We start from the raw sequence: 24,320 nt of genomic DNA, 5'->3' as shown, positions 1-24,320 counted from the left end.
GAAAATAAATTCATGAAAGCATCGCACAAATAGACTGCAATCTGTAAGCCTGTCTTATTTTTCATAGATAACATCCAAATAACTGAATTTGACCCTGTCAACTCAGGTCATGACTACCACTAGAAGCTTGCCTGTGGACAAACACAAACAAAATGCTTATTTGATAATGAGGGGTCATGCAGAGACTGTCTTTAAGCTACAGGGTGTGTCAGTTTCTCTTGGATCTAACAGTTCTCTGAGATTCACTGTCCATTATGAAGATCAATTTTTGTTCTGCCCTTCCCTAGGCCAGCACATCAAGAGTGCAGGCACATCCCAATGTTTCTTTCTCCATAACATTTCCAAGATCTGGCCTTTTCTTTCTGTCAATACAGCTGACACACTCCCAAGTCCTTAACTCCCATCAACCTACTCCTCTCTGAAATTTTCCATGCTGTGTGTCTGCCTTAGGCTGACTTTTTATGAATAAATGAAAGGATCTGACAAGGAGCGAGAAGAGAACTGGGTCATGCTGGGTAAAGGGAGGGGGAAACAAACTGAATAAGCAGCCCAGGAGGGAGATTGGGACTAGCAGCTGGTGGAAACAGGAATGTGGATGGGGGAGTGGGTCAGAAATAGATACTGGATAAGGAGCCGGAAGGGGAGGAATTGGGACTGGCTGGACAAGGAGACCGGAATGGGGAGTCTGGAGGAGTAAAACTGGGCAAAGACACTGGGACTGGGAAGGTGAGCAGAATGGGACTGGGATGTGGAATATGTTGGTGGGGAGCTTTTCTACTTAGGAAAACTAGAATTAATTTTGGCCTCCTTGTATGCATGCATGATAGGATATTGTTTTAATTATATGACTACATACTTTTTTCCCCCACGTGAATTCTAACTTATTCAGCACACAGAATGTTAAGGTGTTCAATTAATGAGGAGCTGTTCAATTTTTTGTTCTGGTAATGTAAACAAACAAGGGGGCTGAAATAAGGTTGCCCAGGCAGCCTTAACTCTGGCATTTCATAACTTTTGAGTGCTTAACTTTGCAACCTTATGTGGTTTGAGAGCGAGAGAGATGTCCTTAGTTTCTCTTTAGCCTATAATTTTCACACAGAATAGTTCTTTAGTATTTAACAAAGTCTCCAGACTTTTCTCCATATGGAACAGGATGTTGGTATGGGTGTGTATAACCTAAGTCAGTCAGATATTATACAATTTTCCATTCTGGTGTTTACTCTTCATTTCAGGCCATTTACTTTATGAAAAGTTATCTTGAGCCACTGATTCCTGATGTAACTGTTTCTACTTCACTTAATTTGCTCTAGAATCTCTTTGGTTTCTCTGCTGCTTCTGCTCTGCATTGGCTTTTCCAGGCCCCCATCTTGTGTCTCCATCAAAGATCTCCCATCTGGCACTTGCCCCTCTGGATCACGAGTGTCACTCCAGCATTATTGATCTTTAAAGACTTAACTGCTGTCATTAAATGGTGATGGAAGCCATCTGTTTACTTTCACAGTGCACAGAGGTCTTTCATCACTTCCCCATCTTGGATGTGCCATGGCTTCCTTTGGATCATATAAGTGTCATTCCAGGATGATTTGTCCTTAAAGACCTAATTACACCAATTAAATTATGACTTCTGTTCTGCTTACTCTCACAGAGCATGGGAGTTTTTCACCCACAACCACATCATTTTTCTGCCCATATGCACTTTATGTGATCCCCCATATGCACTTTTTCACTCAGATATTATTTTATAGTACATATAGTTAGGATTTTAAATTCTTTGATTTTTTTGTTTTTACACATACCAGGGTTCACAAGGCAGAACAGATCTTAAATCTTTTCATCTCAATCCTGATCTTCCTGTGAATATAGACACTGAAATTGCAAAATCTAAAATACTAGAGCTACCTTTCTGATGTCCTACTCTTCTTTGTATTACGGTAGTGCCTAGAGGCTGCAGCTTCACTTTGTAAATGTAACAAAGAGTCTGTCTTCACTTCAAGGTGGAGGTATAAATTCCAGCTTGAGGAGACATACCTGTCCCAATTCTGATCAAGCTACTGTTAAAAATAGAGTGTAGCTGTGGTGGAAGAGAGGCTTGCTGCCCCAAGTACATACCTAGCATTTTGGGTGAATATTTGCTTAGGGCAGCTTGCCCCACTTGCACCACCATGGTTACACTATTTTTAGTGCACTGGCTCAATCACAGTTAGTATGGGTAAGTCTCCTCAAGCTGGAACTTGCACCTCCAGGGCAATGTGCAGACACACCCAAAGATATGGTCACTGCACTACTGAGTTTACTATCTAAGGCCTGGTCTACACTATGGGGAGGGATTGATCTAAATTAAGCAATAAGTTACGTGAATAACGTAGCTGAAGTCGACGTACTTAGATCCACTCACCGCAGTGTCTCCACTGCGGTGAGTCGACTGCTGACATTCCCCCGTTGACTCTGCCTGCGCCTCTCGCTCCGGTGGAGTACCGGAATTGACGGGAGAGCACTTGGCAGTCGATTTATCGCGTCTAGCCTAGGTGTGATAAATCGACCCCTGCTGGATCGATCACTGCCTGCCGATCTGGTAGGTAGTATAGACAAGCCCTAAGTGTAAGACTGTAAACCAGAGATAGATAAAACACTATCAGGAGAAGCTTAAGAAAACAGTGAGATGATATTGGTTGCCACAGAAATCAGTACTCACAACAAACAAACTGCCATTATGAAAAAGCTATGTCCTATTCCTCCCAGCCTCGCGCACTGCAGAAGAATCTGCTCACAGTGGCAGAGTTTATCATTATCTAGCAGTCAGGTGTATTGTATAATAAGCTCAGCAAAAATGCTTTTTAGTATCAATATGTTGTTAAGACTGACACAGGTAATTCTTCCACTCTGTAGGTTGGCCACATTAGACCTTTTAAAAAATGTTCATGGTGCAAACATAATCAGCTCCTGTCAAACACACACAATCTCACTGGTTCTAGGCAACATAACTCCTTGTAAAATCAGAGAAGCTGAATCAATGCGAGTCTCTTCTGTTGTTTTACAACTTAGCAGGAATTCTGAGGCTTACTCATTTCAATCCTTTTCTCCTACCTTTTGGAAATCCTTTGGAGAAATCTTACTGAAATTAGTTAATACAGAAGCTTCTCATCAGGAGTAGAAAATAACAAAGTAAGAGAAAAACACAGGAGACATACTGAAAATGACAAACAGTGTAGGTGTTCGTAGGGAAAAGGAATATTACAACCCCGTGACCTGGTCTGATTTAATTTTTCAGAAATTGGTATTTCTGGATTAAAAACTTCTTCTTGTTACTTCATTAAAATTAAAAAGGCATCATAGTAGCCACTTCTCTTTTCACTTCACAAAGGCACTCTCTGAGGAAAAAATGGTATAATTTGTTCCTTTTAGGCTACTGAGAATTATATATCTGGCCCTTCCCCCGTCGTCCTATGACAGAACCTTTGATTGTGTTACAGCATCCTCAGTGCCCCTTCCTGTGAGAAAAATTAGGTAAATGTCTTGTTGACTGGCTCAGGTAGTTAAAGAATTCCTGACAATCAAGGAATCACTTTTACCACCTTTCCAAGGAACAGATGACAGACTTTGAAAGAATTATCAGTTTGATAGATAGACATTCAAAAAGATCCTTTTTGTAAAATGATCTTGTTGCATGATAATACTAATACTTTGCACCTATCTGGCAATTTGTATTTGAGGATTTCAAAGCATTTTACAAACATGAATAAATTAAGTCTCACAACACCCTTGTTATCTTAAATATAAGTAAATCAATGCACAGAAAGGTTAAGTGACTTGCCTGTGGTTTAACCTCTAGACAAAGCTCCTTTCCTAGTGACCAATAATCTGTCTGGTAGGTGTCATACACAGGTACCCAGTTTTCCTCTATTGTGCTGTGTTTTGATTTAGTATTTATGTTTCAGTAGTATCTATTTACTGTGAGTATTGTGCATGTGTCCTTAAGAGAAGATTAAATATTAATGAATACACTTTGTTTGGAAAAGGAAGTAGAAAGAGCATTGTACCTTACAGGTGGGAAACTGACAGGTCTGGTGTGAAATATGGAATGACAGAGTTTAAGGCCAGAAGGGATCACCAGATCATCTAGTCTGTCCTCCTGTATATCACAGGGCACCAATGCCATCCAAAACTCACACACTGAACCCAACAACTGGAATTAGACCAAAGTATTAAAGCCCTCAGGAGACTAAAGTATTGTGTGTCACATGGACAGAACAGGAGGGACTGAGGTGCATCTCTGGAAATGGCTCATCTGTATATTTTATCCCAGATGCTTCAAAAGTGTGTTTACAATTTTATCAGGTTTGCCATGTTTTGGTTCTTGTACAATCCAATGTCTTGTCTACATTAACATTTAGTAAGCTGGGGTATGAACCTACCCTGCATTAACCTGCCACACAATTCCTTACGGACCCTAATAGTTCCTTAGTGCACTTTGATCTATCCTACTTTGAAACAGGAGCAGATCAAAGCGCATGAAGGAACCTGGTGAGCATCAGCATGTTACTGCACAAGGTGAATAACCTCTCCTTCTTCTTCTAGTACTGTCCCTATAGGTGCTCCACTTCAGGTGACTATTATCAGTATCCCTCCCCTGGAGATGGGGACTTCGGAGCCAAGTCCAAAACTGAAGAGAATACTGCATTTCCAATGGCAGCTACAAGACTGGACTGCTACACTGTGCTTGGAAAGGTATGTATGGAAGTCTGAGTGAGAGCCTTACAAATTTCTACAATAGGAACATTCTTGAGTAATGCCACAGATGCAGATCTTGTGTAGTGGGCCAACATCCCAGGAGGAGTCTGTATGTCTGCAGTTTCATACACAATGTAACACTCTCTGAGGAAAAAATGGTAACACAATCAGAAATCCACCTCAACTGGAGTATTGTGTCCAGTTCTGGGCACCGCATTTCAAGAAAGATGTGGAGAAATTGGAGAGGGTCCAGAGAAGAGCAACAAGAATGATTAAAGGTCTTCTCATAGCAACATGACCTATGAAAGGAAGCTGAACGAATTGGGTTTATTTAGTTTGGGAAAGAGAAGACTGAGAAGAGACATGATAGCAAGTTTTCAGGTATTAAAAGGGTGTCATCAGGAGGAGGGAAAAACTTGTTCACCTTAGCCATCTAATGATAGCACACAAGAAGAATGGGCTTAATACTGCAGACAAGGGAGATTTAGGGTAGCGCAAGATTAGGAAAAGTTCCTAACTGTCAGGGGTAGTTAACATGGGAATAAATTGCCTAGGGAGGTTGTGGAATCTCCATCTCTGGAGATATTTAAGAGTAGGCTAGATAAATGTCTATCAGGGATGGTCTAGACAGTATTTGGTCCTGCCATGAAGGCAGGGGACTGGACTCGATGACCTCTCAAGGTCCCTTCCAGTCCTAGAGTCTATGAATCTATAAGATCCTTTGTGATGAAAGATCAACCATGGTACAATTATCTAAAAGACCCAGTAAGAAGATGGGAGTTCCTACTGTGCTTCAGTGTATCTGCACACTTGATATGATCCAAATACACCCCTTTATTGTTAACAACCACCAACAGCACCAAGCAAGTCTCAGCCTAAGTTTTCCCTGAAGTTCAACTGTTCCTAGAGTTTTCAGTGCAGGACTCCCCTCTTCCCTCTCCAATTCCTTCTGCTTAGAGGGTCACTTCAATTCCAGTTATACTCTTGGATTGGAGCTAATAGGAGTCACGTGGCCTGGCATCAGTGTGTGTCAGCAAAAATATTTCTGCATCTCTATGCAGTGTTTCAGCACCTGAAGGAGTGAATCGGGGGAAAGAAATTCTGCCACACGATGCATTTACAGACAATCAGTGAGGAAAAGTTAGGAGTAAGAAATCAAGATTGGTGTATTGCACGTTAATCCCAAGTAAAAATGTTCTGTCTTTGATTAGGTGTTTAAATAATTTAAAACATAGCAAAATGTCTCTTTTCTTTTATAGTTCTCCATAAAAAACTCACAGGAACAGTTTTTGTTGGAACCAAGTAGAAAGGAGAACTGAATATGAAGTCAAATAAATCCAAGAGTTGAGCCTCGTGAGCACCCTAGGTTCTCAGAGATAAAACACAAGTTTTAAAAGTAATTCTCTCATTCTGTAATTTGAGAGAAATACTTCCAAGAGATCTCAGATTTAGGGAGAGATTGTTTGGTTTTAAGAAGGTAAACAAGTCTTTTTATACTTCTGATTCACCTGAAATAGCAATGGCTTGATCTGTTTAAATACATGATAGAGGATGTTGCCTAATATTACATTATATACAGTGCATATACATGGTTACTATATGTAAAAATAATCTCTTCATGTGAATCCTGGTTCAGGAAGTTTGCTTTGTTACTTTGGAAATGTCTAATATTAATAGATAACTAATATGTTCAATTATTAGGCCATATCTAGTTTTTTGAATGTTCCCACTGCATTTAGGAGTGTGTGTCTCAGACAACAGAATTAAGACGCTAGTTTTCAGAGAGCATTTTGATGACATGGAACTGTAAGGTACATAATCACTCAATTAAAGCAAATACTACTGTTTAGAAATCCATGTCTATCTTCTACTGAAAAGGCTCTCTTCTTCTCATCCCTGGCACAACGAAAGATTTCCTGTCTAAAGCTGCTGGTAACAAAATTTAAAACCCCATACGCAGACCACCCAAACCAGAAGACTGGAAGAGGAACTTTATGCTTCTGAAACTGCACTGGACAGAGCTGAATTCTCTATCACAGTTCTCAGTTAGGGCTAACCTTTTGGGTTAACCTGCTTTTCCATCTTGACTTACAAGGATACAATGATGTGACCGTTTGATTACTCATTATGGGGATAAGGCGACCATTCAATGAATTAGTTATGAAGATACAGTATAATGATGGAGAGAATGTGAAAGAAAGGATGCTGTTCTGAAAATGTCATTGTCACTGTGAAGCCCTTTGGGCTATGTAAATTAATACACCATGTGAAATAATTAGGATAGGAAAGTCATGGTAAAATTAATGATGCAATTAAAACAAAAACTAATCTCCAACAATCAGATCACACAACATGGATAAGTCACCATCAAAGGGCCACAGACACAGTAAAGTATTGTGGGAACATCATTTAGCATGTAAGAGAGAAATTGTTTCATCACTGTAACAAGAAAAATCATGAAGTCCAAAGAATAAAGAATCCCTATAAAACTAAGGTAATTATAATCTTAGATCAGAACTACTTCAATAGATTTGTCCTAGCAAAATTACAGGTGAGTCTCATCTTACGCTGGGCTTACGTTCCGCTGTCAGCGCATAAAGTGAAAATCGCGTATAGTCAAAATTACATTGAGTATAATGGTGGGCGGAATCGCCCGCATTATAGGTACAGTATTAAAATTGTTATTTTTCTCATTTTTTTTTGTTTTTGCCAACTGCGCAAAGCTGAATTCACGTATGTTAAATGCACGTAAGATGAGACTCGTCTGTATATCGGATTTACAAGAATAATATACACTTTAATGAAAAAGTATAAACGCAGTGTTGCATTTATAATTCTCATTGTAACCATTCAAAAATAGGCAACAAGAGTCCACAGTGTTATAAAAAATAGAGTATTATAATATCAGTTAGCTGTCTATTGATCATTTCATCGAGTGACTTCAGGGTGTATTAGAATTAAGGAGAGAACACCCTAATTTGCTCCTAACATGGTTTGCTGACCTGTTTGAAATTAGATCTACTTTCAACAGTTTTAAATTAAGCTGTTTCTTAACCTCATGAATGCAATTTTCACTTGCATTCAAAACTGGCTGCCAAACTAATAAACGTTTTCATTTCAATGGTTTTGGAAATTAATAATAAATGGAGAAGAAAAATTCTTAAAAGTACTTTTTAAGGGGTAGAACTTCAAGTAATCAGCAGTATGTATATAAAATACCCAGAACATCTGAATCTCCTGCTGACATTTTGTCTGTTAAGAGAGTAAGTTACATAACCCTTTTAAACCTGTTTCCTTTCAAAAAGTCGATATGCCTTTTATGTGCTGCAGTGCTTAAGTGTTCATGTGAAGCCATTACTAGGATAAAGTATTGGATGGATGGATGGAGGGATGAGGACAAGGTGGAAACACGATTCACATTTGTAGTTTCCATTACATATGCAATGAACATATAAAAGAATTTTTAAAAAGCGCAATACTAGTTATAAGATCTTATTTTGGAGCTCCATCCAGTAGAGAGAAAGGAGAGGATATGAATGTATACTATGAGTGGTACTGTAATATAAACATCAGCTGAATGTCCTTGGTCAATCTTTGGCTTTTTCCAGCACCAATCCCCATTCTTAGGAGACGTATACATGTCAAATCCGTACTGCCTTTCTCTGGCACAGATGGTTGGAGATAGCTGACCTCTAAAAGGAGCAGTCAGAGTGAGAAAATTAGTGGCTGTTGTCTTTTTATTTTTAATGATAAAAGCTAATTATCACTTGTGAATGTATAAAATGGAATATTTAGTAGTAAAGTGCTATTGGGGAAAAAAAACCCTTTTATATTTTCTCTCAAAAGTCTTCCAGTTAAAATTCACACTGGAAAAAAAAAATCCTAAAATCACCCTTGCATGTCAGTAGGAGAGTTGACAAGTGTTTTGTGAAACTGATGATACACTGCTACGTAATTTCTAATTTAGTATGTGTGAAGAAAAGGACAGACCCCACCCTCTGGCCCCAAGTGCTGTGCTGCAGCAGGCACAAGGCAGCTATGCCTCATGGGCATCTGAAGTGAAAATGTGAAAATACAATTGGCACTGAATTTGTGTAGGCTACAAAACTAAAAATGAGACATACACTCAGGCAACAGAAATAAAATGCAAAATTAGAAGTGACATTTAGCCCTAAAGTCTTTCCTTGTGGTGGGAGGAAAAAACGACTGGTGTGTTCATATCCTTCCATAGTCTGTAAATTGATCCACAGCTGAATCATCACCTCCAACTCATATTCTATTCCTATTAACAGGCAGCAGAGGATTAAAATAATTGCATAATTTGAATGGATTACATGCTGACATCCAGCCAAATAACATTATCCTTCAGGATATAAAGAGGAAACCAACCAAAATATACCCACTTTCATCTGAAACTGACTTGCCTTCAGTAGAGTTACAATCTCAGATCCTGAGGCTGCAGGGCTTCCTCTAGGGAAGCCACTAGGACAGAGGTCCCCAAACTGTGGGGCATTCCCCCCCAAGAGGACCCAGAGGAACATTCAGGAGGGTGCGGCTTGGGCCTGGGCTGCTGGCCCCAGCCTTGGTCCCCTTGCTTCTGTCCACCCCTCAAGCCGCATCCCTGTCCCAGCCCAAGGGAGAGGCATGGAGAGGAGTCGAGGGGACAGGACACTGAAAAGTCTGGGGACCGCTGCACTGTGAGTTTGGAATGTATAAGACGTATAGGATCAGGGCACTACTTGAGAAACAAAAGTTCTTGCCTCATACTTTAAAGCGCAGTTCTACTCTGAAAATGATTATATAAAAATGGCCCCTTAACTATATGAACCTGCTAGCGCTTTTTATTCTTTTTAGTATTGCAGGACCCGTCAAGTTCTGAGGCAGTGAGAGACATTGTATTCCATCTTGTGCATGATCAAGAGAATTGATAGCTACATTCTGATGGCAAAATCTATTCTGTTGGCGACAAGTTAGCCAGAAAGAATCCATCTTGACTTTCAGATCCCAGACTGAGCTTTGCTGGACTTCCATTTCCAAAAAAACACCACCAACCTCATACTCCTTTCCTCCTCCCCAAGAGCAGCTAATCTAAAGGTCATTGAAAATTGACATATATAGACCACCATGATGCCATTTTTACAAAGTCACTTTTCAGACTAGGACCACACTTCAACATTCACAGGCAACATATTTTTCTAAATACCCATAGATGGCTTTGTTCCAGTATTTGGAAGACAAGAAGAAAAAAAGATTAATTAACAGGGATTTAACACCATAGAACATGACCTCTATTTATAATCAGCAGGGAACAAGAGTAACACATTAATTAAAGCTGATTAATACATGTAAAAGCAGTAACCAGCTGGATGCCATGCACTGCACTAAATTGAGGTGCAGAAAGAGCGAGACAGTACAAGAGCGAGTGAGCAAACAGAAGAATGATATATTATACATCACTCAATGCAAACATTTTTGAATATTGTATCAATTTTTATTAAATATAATGCAACTCACTGAATAACCATTTTATACAGCAAGAAAAGAAATTTCCCTTTTATTTATCTTTTTAAGCTGTGCTGAAAACCATCCATTCTTGGGCAGTGAGACATGTAAAGAAATTTTGCCAAATTTAAGTCTAATACAGCAACAGTGATATATTTTTCTTGGAGTCCGAACCGGCAGTTTGTAACCTATCCAAGCTGATAAAATTAACAGATTTGAGTGCTAGTTGCAGCCAAAGAATATCAGACTTGGAGGGAAAAGGGAATGGAGAAAAGAAGTTCAGAGTCAGTAGAGACGAGTGGGAAATGAAGCTCCTCATTCATTATAGGTGAGCAGCTTTGCTTAGCTCTATAGTAATGGGGTCTATCAAATTTCTCATCAGCTTTTTGAGCAACCTATTCTACCATAATCACATGCAAACTTCTTTAATGTGGAGTTAAGTTTTCAATAATCTATTACGGGCATGTGATATTTTCTCATAAAACAAACTTTGAAAGCCTGCATATTCCAAACTAAGGTTCCGCTTTATAAAATAAAAAAATCTCACAACATAATGAAATATAAGCACACAGTTGAGTAATCCAAATAACCTTTAAAGCTACATTTGTAGTACTAGCCTGCACACAACCAGAAATTTAAAGATAATATTATACATCCATTATAGATCCTGTGAACAGATAATTATTTGGCTTCCAGGACTACATCCCTTGCTGTTTGTCCAATTTAAAATGTTACTAATTACTGGAAACAAATCAGACCAAATTAATAGACTTCATTTAGCAGCCACAAAAGGAGAGAAAATGAAGAATAGAAAGTTAAAAAAAAAAAAGTAAAAACCCTCACAGGGATAAATTACCCACTCATCTTCTCTGCAAGATTATAATCCATGTTAGACTACAATCTTAAAAATCTATTTACGATTGGTAAGATTTTCTTTCTACATATTGTATTCCTCCACTTAGGGCTAAGGGGTACTGTCTCTGATTTGTTTTTCCTGTTTTCCTTTTATCTATCTCCCTCACCTTCCTATCCCTCTTTCTAGCTATTAGCTGAGGGGTCCCCTCCAGCCACAAAAAAAAGAAAGCAACTCAATCTGCTTTATTTATTTATTCATAAACAAACAAATCAAAGACAACATAGAAATGGATCCTCCTACCTCCTTGCATACCTTACAACACGCTTTTCTGATTTATAATCTGACTGTGATGGGGTGGACTAGGCTCAAAGGCTCCCTGCTGAAGGCCTCAGAGTTCTGCCGCATCCATCCCAGGGAAGGAGCAGTGGAGAGGTCCTGCAAGCAGGCTAGAGAGGCTGCTGGGGAAGCAGCCAATCAGGGCCCAGGAGGGCCATATAAAAGGAGCTGCAGAGGACTAGTCAGTTGGTGCTTGGAGCAGGAGAAGAAAGGACTGCAGGCCTGGCTGCCTGGAAGAGCAGCAGCGCTACAGATGGTTTGCTAGCAGGGACTGCGGGAGCACTGAGAGAGCTGCTGGCTGGTTGCTGGGACTGAGTAGGGACTGAGCCTGGGAAGGACTGTGGGAAGATAGTGTCTCCAGGGAGGAAGCCCTGGGAATACAACCCCATACCAGAGCTGGACTACTTAAAGACCAAAGCCCAGGGGAGGCTAGAGAGAGAGAAGCTCCAGTGGACTGTATACCCCAGAAGGGGGTTGTGTGAGGTAACATACAGAGTGATGCGGGTGGAATGCTGTGTCACTTACAAACCCGACTGAGAACCACCAAAAGAGGTCACCAGAAATAAAGACCACAGACACGCCGAGCCAGAAGGGGGTATTCATGAGATGTGGGTGCCAACCCTTTTACACTGACATATATAACAGAAAGGTCTTTGCTGTAGGATTTCTTTCGGATGCACTCTTTATTGATTTAGATAAGCTTCAGTTTTAGCAGCTTCCATGTGCTCTTAGGTTTCCATCTCTCACCATGGCTATTTTCTTCCAAATCTTCCTGATCAGATTCTATCCTCAGGTCCTTCAGAGATCTGTCTCCTTGGTGCTACATAAGAAAATGCTGTGTTTTTTCAGAAATAAAGCATAGCATAAAGGGGAAGCCCCCTTCCCCCAATTATTTCCTATAGTTGCCCTAGGGTCCTAACTTAGTTCCTTCCTTTTCTTCAAGGTGAGGGAAGAGAGGTCCCAATAAAATGTTATATTTTTGCCCCTGGACAGTGAAATGGGTCCACTCTGTTTCTGACAATCTTCAGTGGAGGTAGAGTTTTGTGAGCTCTATTGATTAGTATAAGAGAATTCTCATCCTTTCTTGGAAAGTCTCTAAATAGAGTTTCTACAGAATATTTTAGGTTCTCCATCTCATTGTTCTCTGGGACTGTTTTGATCCTTAATTTGTTTTCTTGTTCTTTTTTCTCTTTAAATCATCAATATTTAGTTCTAACTGTTTCAAAACTTTTGTCTGTTACAAAAATGATATCTGACCAGATTCTATTTCAGTCTCCTGGTCAGACAGTTCTTGCATGTCTCTTTCCAAGGCCTTGTGTACATTTAAAAAGGTTTGTCAGTATAGACGTACTCCTAGAATTATACACCTTTAATAGAGGTGCAGCTCATGACACCAAAACCGTTCTTTTTCAAGTATAGCTTCCTTGAGTTGAAATATGTTATTCCAGCAAAAGGACTTTTTTACTGGTATAACTGCATCTACACTAGGGCTTTTGCTGCATAGCAATGTCAGTGTGATTTTTTTTTTCCACACTCCTAACTTATGCCAGTAAAACTTTCTAGTATAGACCAACCGTAAGTCCTTGAAGGAAGTCTCCAGTTCAGATTTTAGAGATCTATTTATTTCATTTCTGCTTTAGTAGAGAGTGTATTTTTTTCCATCTCCGTATTATTTTGCCTGTGAGGCAGCACTTTCTCCCTAAAATCAGAGACTCTCCTTTAAGCAATGCTTTGTTGACTGTTCTTTTTGGCAGCCTATAAACAAGGCTTTTCTGTTTGCTGACAGCAGAGATCAGATTTAGTTAAGTTTAAGGGTCACCTTTTGCTAGTGACTAGAAAAAACATCTCTGCTGACTGTGAGAGTGAAGCTCTTCTAGAGTTTAGAGAGATATCCTGAGGTGAAATGTCACCAGATCCCATGAAAGAAACAGACAAAGACAGATTGACTGACTGATCAACCACTGGGGAGGCTCATTCCCTGGGTCTCTTTTCTGGCTGCTATTCGCTTCTCTCAAAGATCCTTTTTTATTTTTAAAAGTCTTAAGCTAGGGAACAAGCTGAGAATTATGAAATGAGAAACATTATAAATATGGCAGAACTAGTTCACACAAAGGGTAATAAAACATGTGGAACAAGTTACCATAGACAGCAATTGAAACAGTGTATAAATTAGCTGATTGAAGAGATATCTAAATCTATATGAAGAGGAAGGGAAACTAAGGCATATTAAGAAAACCAGAGTTATGATAAACCCCAAATCAGCATGCCTATACATCCAGATAATTTCTACAGAAAAAGACTATTTTTTCCTTTCTACATTTTGTCATATGATGAAAATTTCCCACCAAAGGGATCTCAGGATCAGCAGATCTGGGTATGGTGATACATTCAACTATGACTGACAGCCTTGCCCCTAACTTCTCCCTGAGACCATTAACACTTTTCTTTACAATTATAAATTCCTCAGCTTGCAGTTTAACTGTTTCACTTGTCCTCCTCATGACACAGAGCTTGTGTGAACAACTGGAATCATTTTTGTAGTGCATAAGTCTTAACTCATTCTGTTTGACTGTCTAACAAAAGAGCAGTTTTCTTGCAGGTACTTGTTTTCTTATGGGTTAATCCTTAAGTAGGAACCTTGTAAGTTCCTTTGGTTTTTTTTGATGCTGAAAAGCTCCTAGAGAGTTTAAGCAGGCCGACAGATCTATGATAAGATTTAACCCATACTTACTTAATGAAGCACATGAAATGTTACTTAAAAAGTAAATAAAATTCAGACTATTGTCATACAGTTATGATGCTTATTCCTGATAGTTATTTTATTTATTAAGCCCTGACAGTAAACTCAGTATGCATAGCAATAACATGGGCCACAATTCAGCAAAGCATTTAAGGACATGGTTAGGTCAATCTCTATTCTTCACATCATTTAAACACATGGCTATGCTTGCTTAAGTGCTCTTTTGAATAGGGATGCACATTAAGTGTGTAAGTGCTTTGCTGAATCAGGTCCTATGTACCTACATGTAGGCATGTCATGTCTATAGCTTTACATCTTATTTTTATATTTTATGAAACTCAACAGACCTAATCCCTAATTGTAGAATTAAGATACACATTTTCATTATCTGATTTAAAAAAAAAAGATTGCAGGCAAAAATTCATGACAAGTTTGCTTGGATCTATAAAACAATCTACAACATTTTTTTAAATGCCCAAAGCATATGGAGATGTTGCTCAATTCATTAGGACCCTGATTCAGCAAAGCCCTTAAGCATATGCTTAAGTCCCATTGATTTTAACTGGATTTATGCACTTGCTTATGGCCTTTGCTGAATGGCACCTAAATCTGGCACAATGAGATGTAAATTCCCATCACGGCTATATCCTCTTCTGGCCAACTTTCTACTGCTGGACCAGAGTTTACAGCAGTGTAAACCAGGAGAAATCTGGGAAGGATTTAATTATCATAGTTTACTTGTTTGAAACTAATCTTCCTATGAATCACTATAACTATACACTTGTCAGTGGCTCTTACTGAAAATTCTACTTTTAAGGCAAAATTTTGGTCCAGATAAACAACAGCTGTGCAGTGCTTTAGAATATAACACATCTAATACAGTCCCTAGATTTGTTCACTTGGAGATTGGGCATTCTTAAGTTCAGAGCTCTGAATTCAGAGGCTCACTTCTTCCCTTTTTCCAACAGAGTCTGAGGTGGTTGAACATCAGGGCATTTTGCCAGGCCCATCTATTCACTCAGGCTTTTTCTAAGAGGGTGGGATTTAATGGGGACGGTAACTGTGAAAGGAAGCTTTTATTATCCTTAACCAACATGTATTCAACTTATGTATACATGAGATGTATTTTTACACATTTTTTTTTTTAAAAAGCAACACACACAGCTGGGTGAAATATTCCTTCAAACTTTGTCTGCTTATGAGCTGGCAAAAATATTTACTAAATTAGGAACATTTTATGATAGTAAAATCTTTATGAAAGTTTGCGTGAAATTTTTGCACAACCTCTTTAAAGTTTAAACATGGTCAGTGGTGACTGGTCACAACTTACATGACATTGACTTTGGTTCCCTAATTGCCTGAGTCTCACCCATGTTTGTCAAGTGGGACAGCAGAAGCCATTTTGGCTAATTTTGCATTGTAGTTTGAGAGTTCTCTATGAGCTAATCATAGAAAACTGCTGGAGGTTATGCAGCAGGCAGGGAATGGGCTTCTACTTCTTCTTCCCATGAGAGCAGTCCTGCTCCACTCCAAACAGTTTCACACAGTCATCTATACCCTGCTTTGTTTGAGGTTTCTCCCATCATGCAATTTATATGCAGTTTTCTGTGTTCAGGCTGGTTTGCAGCTTGCGTTTACATGTAACTTTGTATTCTGAGGTTTTCAATTGTAAAAAATTATTCTTTGTCATATTGTTTGCCTATGTGTACAGTTTTGAAATATTCTTCTGTTTTTAGCAGAGAGAGTGTATTGCTGGAAACAGTAAAATCTTTCAAAACAGTACATATTTTTGATGGGTCCATTGAAACAGTGACTATAACACTAAATAATGCTTATGGTACACTATGGAGAACATATTCACTTTGCTACTGCACTGTAATATCCTTAACCATCAATCACCACTGTCATGGCCCTAAGTCAGCAGTCCCTCCTATTCAGCAAAGCACTATGCATGTGCTTAACTTTAAGGCATGTACTGAAGTCTCACTGACTTATTTGGGAGTTAAGCATGTGCTTAAGTGCTTTGCTGAATAGGAATGGACATAAGTATATGCTTAAGTGCTTCACTGATATGGGATCTACATCCTTCTTACTCACTCCTCTTGCTCCACAATGCCTATATTTAAATTTAAATTCAGATGAGTCTTCAAATGGCTGCCATCTTGAAAACCTGCTCCATCCCAACAGACAGTGAAAGGATGAGAAGAGAAGTTTTCAATGAGAGGACCACTGACGGAAGCAGAAGAGGGCCCAATACTGGTGACACTGTATGTATATCTACCTCAAATCCCCTAGGTATCTCAGCTGCTTGCATTGCCAGCTGCAAGATACTGGCTTCTAACTACAAGAGCTTCTGGCTGTCTAAGAGACAGTTATGCTGAGTGACAGCAGTCTGATGGCACATAAAAGAACCATCTGGCAGCTGGTTACCATCGTATAGCTGCCAGCTCCTTGGAACCTCAAAACTGGCTTAGCCTGTTTGTGTGTGGAAGGGGTTGGGCAGGAAGAAGGGAAGAGGGCTGTAAGTTTGAATTTTTGTACAAGCATCATTTAAAATTTCTCCTCCATCCCACATACTGTTAATTTGTTGTAATTGTGGAAAAGCTAATAAAAATGCATGAGTTTTGCACTTCCTCTTTCAAAAACTGGTACAGTCTAATATTGCCAACTCACCTCATTTTATTGCAACTGTAGAGACTGAGGTATTTTTTTATGATGAAAACATGACGAAAAGCTGTCCACCCATGAATTTTCTCTTATTCAATATGGTGATTATCTCCTATTACTGTCAATGGGGCTGAAGCCAGCAAGATGCCTGCCAGGTTCCTACAGTCTTGTTGCATGTTACAGTGAGGCTGCCCTTAATAAAGTGAGCTACTACCGCTCACTGTTTTCACTGAGACTGAAGCCAGGCCACAGGCAAAATGACTGCCACTGTATGGTTCACGAGGCTAGACAGGACACAGGGAATTGTGAGGAGCAGTAGAGACACTGAAAGGTGGATGGGGAGGATGTGGGGGGGAAAGGCAGTGGGGAGACAGATTTGGGGGAATAGGGTAAAGTGGGATGTAGGGAGGAATGAAAAGACAGTTACCTTTTCTGTAACTGGTGTTCTTCGAGATGTGTTGCTCATGTCTATTCCACAATAAGTGTGCGTGCTCGCCATGTGCATCGGTGCCGGAAGTATTTCCCCTAGCAGTACCTGTAGGAGAGCGCCTCAGTGACCCCTGGAGTGGTGCGTCCATGGTGTGGTATAAGGGGCACTGTGCACTTCCCCACCCTCAGTTCCTTCTTATCAGACAACTCCAACAAAGGGGACGGAGAGAGGGATGTGGAATAGACATGAGCAACACATCTCGAAGCACATCAGTTACAGAAAAAGTAACTCTCTTTTCTTCTTCGAGTGATTGCTCATGTGTATTCCAAAATAGGTGATTCCAAGCTATATCTATTGGAGGTGGGTAAGAGTTCACAGACTCTCGTGATGGAGTACAGCCCTGCCAAACCCGGCGTCATCCCTGGTTTAGGAGACGATCACGCAGTGCAAGGTGAACGTGTGAACTGAAGACCACGTGGCAACTTTGCAATGTCCTGAATGGGGTCATGGACTAAAAAGGCCGCCAATGAGGTCTGTGCCCTAGTCAAGTGCACCTTCACAATTGGTGGCGAAGGGATTCCCGCCAGGTCATAACAGGTACAGATGCACAAAGTGGTCCAGAGGGAGAGCTGCTGAGCGGAGTTAGGCTGACCTTTCATGCGCTCAGCCGAGGCGATGAACAGTTGCGAGGACTTTCTGAATGTCTTAGTCCGCTCCAGGTAGAACGCCAGAGCCTGTCTCACATCCAGCGTGGAGGAGGCTCTCCTCACTGGATGCATGGGACTTGGGGCAGAGGACCGGCAGAAAAATGTCCTGACCCATGCGATAGGCAGAGACCACCTTTAGGAGGAATGAAGGGTGTGGGCGGAGCTGGACCTTATCCTTAAGAAACACTGTGTATAGGGGCTTGGAGGTCAGGTACATCCCACCGACTCCTTCCTCGGAGGTCTGGAGAGGGAGGCCGATGGTCCTTCTGAGGTTCCGGCCACCAAGCAAGCACCCACTGGGGGCTGCATTGGGGACCACAGTTCCCACTGGTACCATCGGGCCAGCCAAAGGGCCCAGTGCCACTGAAAGTGCTGTGGCACCAGCAGAGCCGGTTGTTCGGCCTGGCTGGAGGACTAGTACCATTAGTAACAGTTGTTCTGCTATCGGCTCTGACGGGTAGACCCACGACGAGATGCTGGCGACTGATGCTCAGGGCTGCAGAGACGGTGCCGTAGCAGGGTCCTGGAGCGGGACCCCAAACGGGAACGACGTCCATGTCCATGTCCATGCCGTGACCAGCTGTGATAACCCCTCTGAGACGACATGACGTCTGCCTCAGTCCCGTCAGTGTTCACTCCTCAAGGCTGAGCAGTGCCAAGAGTCTCAGTTGGACAGAACCCAACCAGACAGTCTGGTGGGCGTCGAGGGGGATCCACGTGGACTTTGCCCTGACAGGTCACTGGGCGGAGAATGGTGTTGGGAATGCTCGACTGAGACTGGTACCGAGCTGGAGGAGACTGCAGAGATCACAGTGGCATCTTGCCTCTGGAGCGCGGAGCCGACATCGGCGGTGCTCCTGGTACCGGCATGGACACAACATCCTGGGCCACCTGCAGGGCCTCTCGCGTGGATGGCATCTGGACATCCGGGGAGGCCTGCTCTGAATGGGCTGGGCTACTCCGCTCGACTTGAGTTGGAGGCCTAGAGGCCAGTGGGGATCAAGGACTGCCCGACATGGGTCTAGCCTCTGTCCCGGGTTTACTCCGGGCCATGGCAAAGAAGGTGTATTTCTAGCCTTCTTGGTGTGCCCCATGGATGGGGAGCAGTACCAACTGGTCAATGGTGCCAAAGGGTCACCACACACTGACACCGTGGGGCCTGGTGCTGACTTGGAGTGGTGCACCGGAGCTGGGGTCAGTGCCGACCACCAGAATAGCCTGGAGCCTAATGTCCCTTTCTCTCCTGGTCTGAGGCTTAAACGACTTGCAAATCTTGCAGCAATCGCTAAGCTGGGTTTCCCCAAATAGCACAGACAGTTTGTGTGCGGATCACTCAGTGGCAGAGATCGCCTACAAGTGTCGCACAACTTAAAACCTGGGGAGCGGAGCATGCCCTGACCCAGGCTCTCTACTAAACAAAACTAACTAAACTAACTAACTAACTAACTACAGGTACCATACACTGAATGAACAAGCAGTTTTGGGGACGAGCTACAGCAAAGCTGGAAAAGAGCAGTTCCAAAGCACCTTCACTGGCAGCAAGAAGGAACTGGGGGGAGTGGGGGAGGAGCACATAGCGCTCCTTATACTGCGCCATGGAGGCACCACTCCAGGGGTCGCTGAGGTGCTCACCTACGGGTACTGCTGGGGAAAAACTTCCGGCACTGGTGCATGTGGCGAGCACGCACACCTATTGTGGAATACACGAGCAATCACTTGAAGAAGAAGAAAGGGTTGTGGCAAAGGGGTCCGGAGCAGGGGGAAGTAGAGCCAGCATGGGTGGGGTGCAAGGCCCAGTCTCAGGGGCAGAAAAGTTTGGGTGGGAAGTCTGGGAAGTGCTGCTTCTTGCGGAAGTCTAAACCAAGCCCACGTTGTTTTTACTGTGATATTATCACTTATATGAATAAGCCTTTGCATTGAAACACTGTCAATTTTGGAATATTACAAATACTTATCAGACTTCTTTTTAAAAAAATATTTAATTGAAGGGACATTACATAACACTGTGCTCCCTGAGGAGGCTGGTTACTGGTCAACTGCCCATTAGCTAACCCTGATGAGTTATTTCATACTTACTTGTGAATGTCATCTGTTCTTTTACTGCAGTACTACATATGTAGAAGCATATTTCTCTTCTGCTGTTGCATACAATGTACAATGTTCATTTTTGTCTAAGACCCCTTCATGATATACTTATCCACATGCTGTTATGCTAAATTCAGAAAGCAGGAATTAATGTAAAGTTCTTTAATTAATATATATCTGTAACTCATCAACTCTAAAAAATATAAGTTCTATATGTGAGTGTGAGTCATGACACATTAAATAGGTCAGTGGTTCTCAAGCTATTTACCATCCACTCTTTCTTTTATCAAAGAAAATAAACTAGAAGGGGAGAGAATCAAAACAATAATAAGAAATGAATGGCTGTTCCTCTATCTTAGGGTCAAAGAAAGTAAGTGGAGTCTCCATGTCAGCGGCCAGAGAGAGGTGTCCACATTTGTGTGCATTAAAGGTTGACTTTCGACCAGAAATTAACACAGACTTTGGCAGAAAAAGTAGAAGTGAGTTGAGAAAAAAGATGCACTAAAAACATGACCTGATTAAAAAAACAAAACAAAAAACCTTCATGATTTTGGGGGTCAATCTCATGATTTTTGATCTCTTGAGGTTGGCAATACTGCAGAGCCCTATTCCACTTCCAGAGGCAGAATCAGAATATATTTTTTCCCAGCTGTGTCCATTCCCCCAATCTGTTGTGTGCATACATATGAATATAACATATTATAAATGTAAAGAGCAACACACAGTCTAACATACATCTCCCTGTTTTCTTTCCATAAGCCAAAGACATCAAAGATGGCTGCCATGCAGTTTTTGCACAAAAATTCTGAGCTAGAATTGGTTTGCTCAAGCTGATCTGTGGGGAAAAAAAATTGTCCCTCAATTTTTTGCCAAACGTCCAACCCTAATAATAACTATTAAGAGTATCTTTTCTTCCAAGTACACCTCTACCCTGATATAACGCGACTCAATAGAACATGAATTCGGATATAATGCAGTAAAGCAGTGCTCGGGGGGAGGGGGGAAGGTTGTGCACTCTGGTGGATCAAAGCAAGTTCGATATAATGCAGTTTCACCTATAACGCAGTAAGATTTTTTGGCTCCCAAGGACAGCATTATATCGAGGTAGAGGTGTAAAATCAATAAAGAAAAAAAAACACCAGAGTGCCATCCTATGTATTTCCTAGAAGAGTATGTAAAGGAAGTACCAGAATCATCTCCTGAGTATTAGAGAAACATCCGTTAATGAGAAATGCTGAACTAACTGCAGGAAGTAGAAAATATCTGAAGTCTGGTTAAAAACTGTCAGATTTAGCTTCCCACTATTGAAGATGACACAGGTAGCTACAGATCTAGGTCCTGCCATCTTTTCTTAACATGTCCAATAAAGAAACTATAAGTAATACGAATATTCAAAGGAAGAAGCTCAATCAGCCAAAAAAGTTATGAAAGCCATTTAAGGTTTCATATCCCTGTTGCCTTGCATTTGGACAGTACAGGAGCTGGTCATATGGCAGTAGCACATCACCTGAGAATTTTGCACCTTGCTTGTATCTCTGCAGTTGTTTTGTAACCACTTGAATCATGTTGGTTCTAATACTTTTTTTTCCTCTCTTTTAACATATAAAATATCAGTCAGCATTCAAGTCTGCTCATTCCCATGCTACAATTTTTTGGCAGCACTTACTCAGCTTAATGACAGCTCTGGTTCTGTTCCAGTGGATTATTTTTAAAAAATGTGATGAAAAAACCAGCTGTGTTTAAGTAGTTAAGTACAATCAGACACTTTGAGATTTTGGCTGCTTACTCCCTTAACAGTCCTATGCCAGGCCGAAAACCCAACACACACACACACACACACACACACACACACACACACACACACACACCACAAGCCACACAACACACACACACACACACACACACACACACACACACACACACACACACACACACACACACACACACACACACAGTTATTCCTTATGTTTCATGATGTGTCAAACACATTACTGTACGTACAGATTTATTACACTGTTGTACTGTGTTTCCACAGCCAAACCTCTTCAAGGTATTCTAACTTATCTGAGCATTAGTCCACAAGTGTTCATTTTAAAACAACCATCTCACACTGTAACAATGACTGAAATGTTTTTTCTTATTAATACTTGTCTACAATTTACTGTGAAAAGGAAGAAGCAGCAAGGTGACTAAATAAATTGTCAGGTATCTTTCTTCCACATATTAAACTACGACTACATATATTTTTGGAGCTCCTAACAATTCTGCTGGAGAAAGGACATCAAATGATGCCTAGAAATGTGATACACATTCTCATTTCACACTCCATCAACTTTTACAACAGGATCTCCATGACATGTAAGAGAACACTTGGTAAACTGCCATATTTGCCAAGGAATAAAATACAGGATAAGGTTACATTTAAAAAAAGAAAAAAAAAATTTATGTTCTCTGCACGACTAAATCAGCTGTCTAGCTTCGACTGAATATGTTAGAAGTATACAATATTTCTCTCCACTGGTGGAATCTGAACCTCTGGAATGATGTACATTGAGGTATTTTAATACAGGCTTAAAATTAATGTATTCTATATTACAAATAGTTTGGTAAAGAAAAATATACAATTCCTGCCTAAAGTTTACTAGGTTAGAGATATACTAGATTACATAAGTCACTGGTGTTGAATCTTTTCCCTGCTAATAATTTCTTTCCTCATGTTACATCCTGCAACAAGAAACAAGTTTATTATTGTCTTTATAGGCAAAAAAAATAAAGCTATGGGCATTAGCAAAAACATCTTTTAAATTCAGATTTCAAACTGTCAGAAGATTAAAACTTCATACATACATAAAAAGGGAACTATAAATGAAAACAGAAACAGAGCCTGGAATCATTATTCTCGAACAGCTGCTGTTTTACTGGTGTAGTAAAGCAGAAGATGTCTTTTACTCACCTCTGTTATACCGGAAACCTCTCCTTTCGCTAGCGGTCTGGTGATGGATGGAGTGAACACATTGGCATCTGACAGTGGCCGCCCCTTCATAAAATGTTTCCCTGCTTCATAAATGTCCACTTCTACCATTTTACCCATGAATTCAGGGTCCTTTGGCACGAGAACCTTTAAAAGAAATTGTTCAGATGGTACAGACATTTCCTGTGGTGAATGTCTTAGGACTCAAGTCACCACAGATTTCATTCAGAAAGCAGAGTTTTGGTGAAAGGTTAGCGTGAAACCTGAAAAACTCAAATATCATTCACCTGCATGCTCTACTTCCCCCTAAAAAAATCTCTGTTTGGTAATATCTCCCATTTGTACTCCTAAAGAGCCATTCAGCATTAGGTCTGCTCTTTTTAACTAGGCTTAACTGCCTAAGTACTACCTTTTGCAGACAAAAGAGGTGGGTGTGAGCTGCAAAATTTAGATCAGGAATCAAATCCAAACACCTTTGAAGGTTACTTGCTCAAGATAACTCTACTAGATGTCTCTAACTCTTTCTTTTTTCATCTCTTTATTACATGATAACCTATTGGTTCTTCAGCTGTAAGATCTTCATGGCATAAACAATGTCCATATGTGTTTATACAGAGCCTCAGCCATATCTTGATTGTGGCCTCTTGAGGTATGTCTACACTTCAACATAAGCCCGGGGTTTCCACTCAGGCTCAGGCTTAACCCCCACTTCCATCTTTACACAAATTGCAGTAACTCAGGGCTCAGATCCAGGGTCCCAGGACTCCATGGAGGTGGAAGGTCTGAGCTTCAGTCAAGCCAGGACCCAGCAGTCAAGCCCTCTTGCTTTGCAGTGTAGGTGTAGCACCACTGGACTCATGCTCTGCAAGTCTGCCAAAAGAACTCCACAATTCCATGGGTCAACTTTTTTTTGTCCTCTGGACAGTCAAGTTTGGTGGACAATCAAGTTTTGCTACACTGCACCATGAACAAAGGGCTTAGAGCGGCCACATTTTGGGAGGGTGCTAGAAAGTTTTGGATATAGGTGGTTGGATTCGGGCCTACATAATGCAGTGTAGACTCTGGAGCCCCAGGCTCCAGAGTTCAGCAACTCCTAACCTGGGTTACAAATGTGTGTAGACACTCAAGCCCTAGGTTAAGAAACCCAGGGCCTGCAAGTTTGAGTTCTACTAACCTTGGGCTTACACTGCAGTGTAGACATCCCATGATTCTTTTCTTAAGAGTCTTTGGTGAGGGACCTTGTCAAAAGCTTTCTGAAAGTCTAAATACACTATATCCATTGGATCACGCTTGTCCAC

General features: G+C 40.9%; 1 protein-coding gene across 4 annotated transcripts in view; it reads right to left on the bottom strand.

Moving 5' to 3' along the window:
• Nucleotides 1–24,320, bottom strand: part of CDKAL1 (CDKAL1 threonylcarbamoyladenosine tRNA methylthiotransferase) — a 626,106-nt gene that overhangs the window by 8,175 nt on the left and 593,611 nt on the right. For 3 of the 4 annotated variants that reach the window (XM_032776978.2, XM_032776979.2, XM_075062870.1), the window contains one exon: nucleotides 23,005–23,169. In XM_032776978.2, coding sequence (XP_032632869.1) covers nucleotides 23,005–23,169 — 165 coding nt within the window. Of the gene's footprint in view, nucleotides 1–20,095; nucleotides 20,179–23,004; nucleotides 23,170–24,320 lie in introns of those variants that run through there. The other variant, XM_075062869.1, reaches the window with a different exon arrangement.

The sequence above is a fragment of the Chelonoidis abingdonii genome, chromosome 2 (assembly GCF_003597395.2).
Source record: "Chelonoidis abingdonii isolate Lonesome George chromosome 2, CheloAbing_2.0, whole genome shotgun sequence".
Lineage (NCBI taxonomy): Eukaryota > Metazoa > Chordata > Testudines > Testudinidae > Chelonoidis > Chelonoidis abingdonii.
This window is presented reverse-complemented; position numbering and strand designations above follow the sequence as displayed.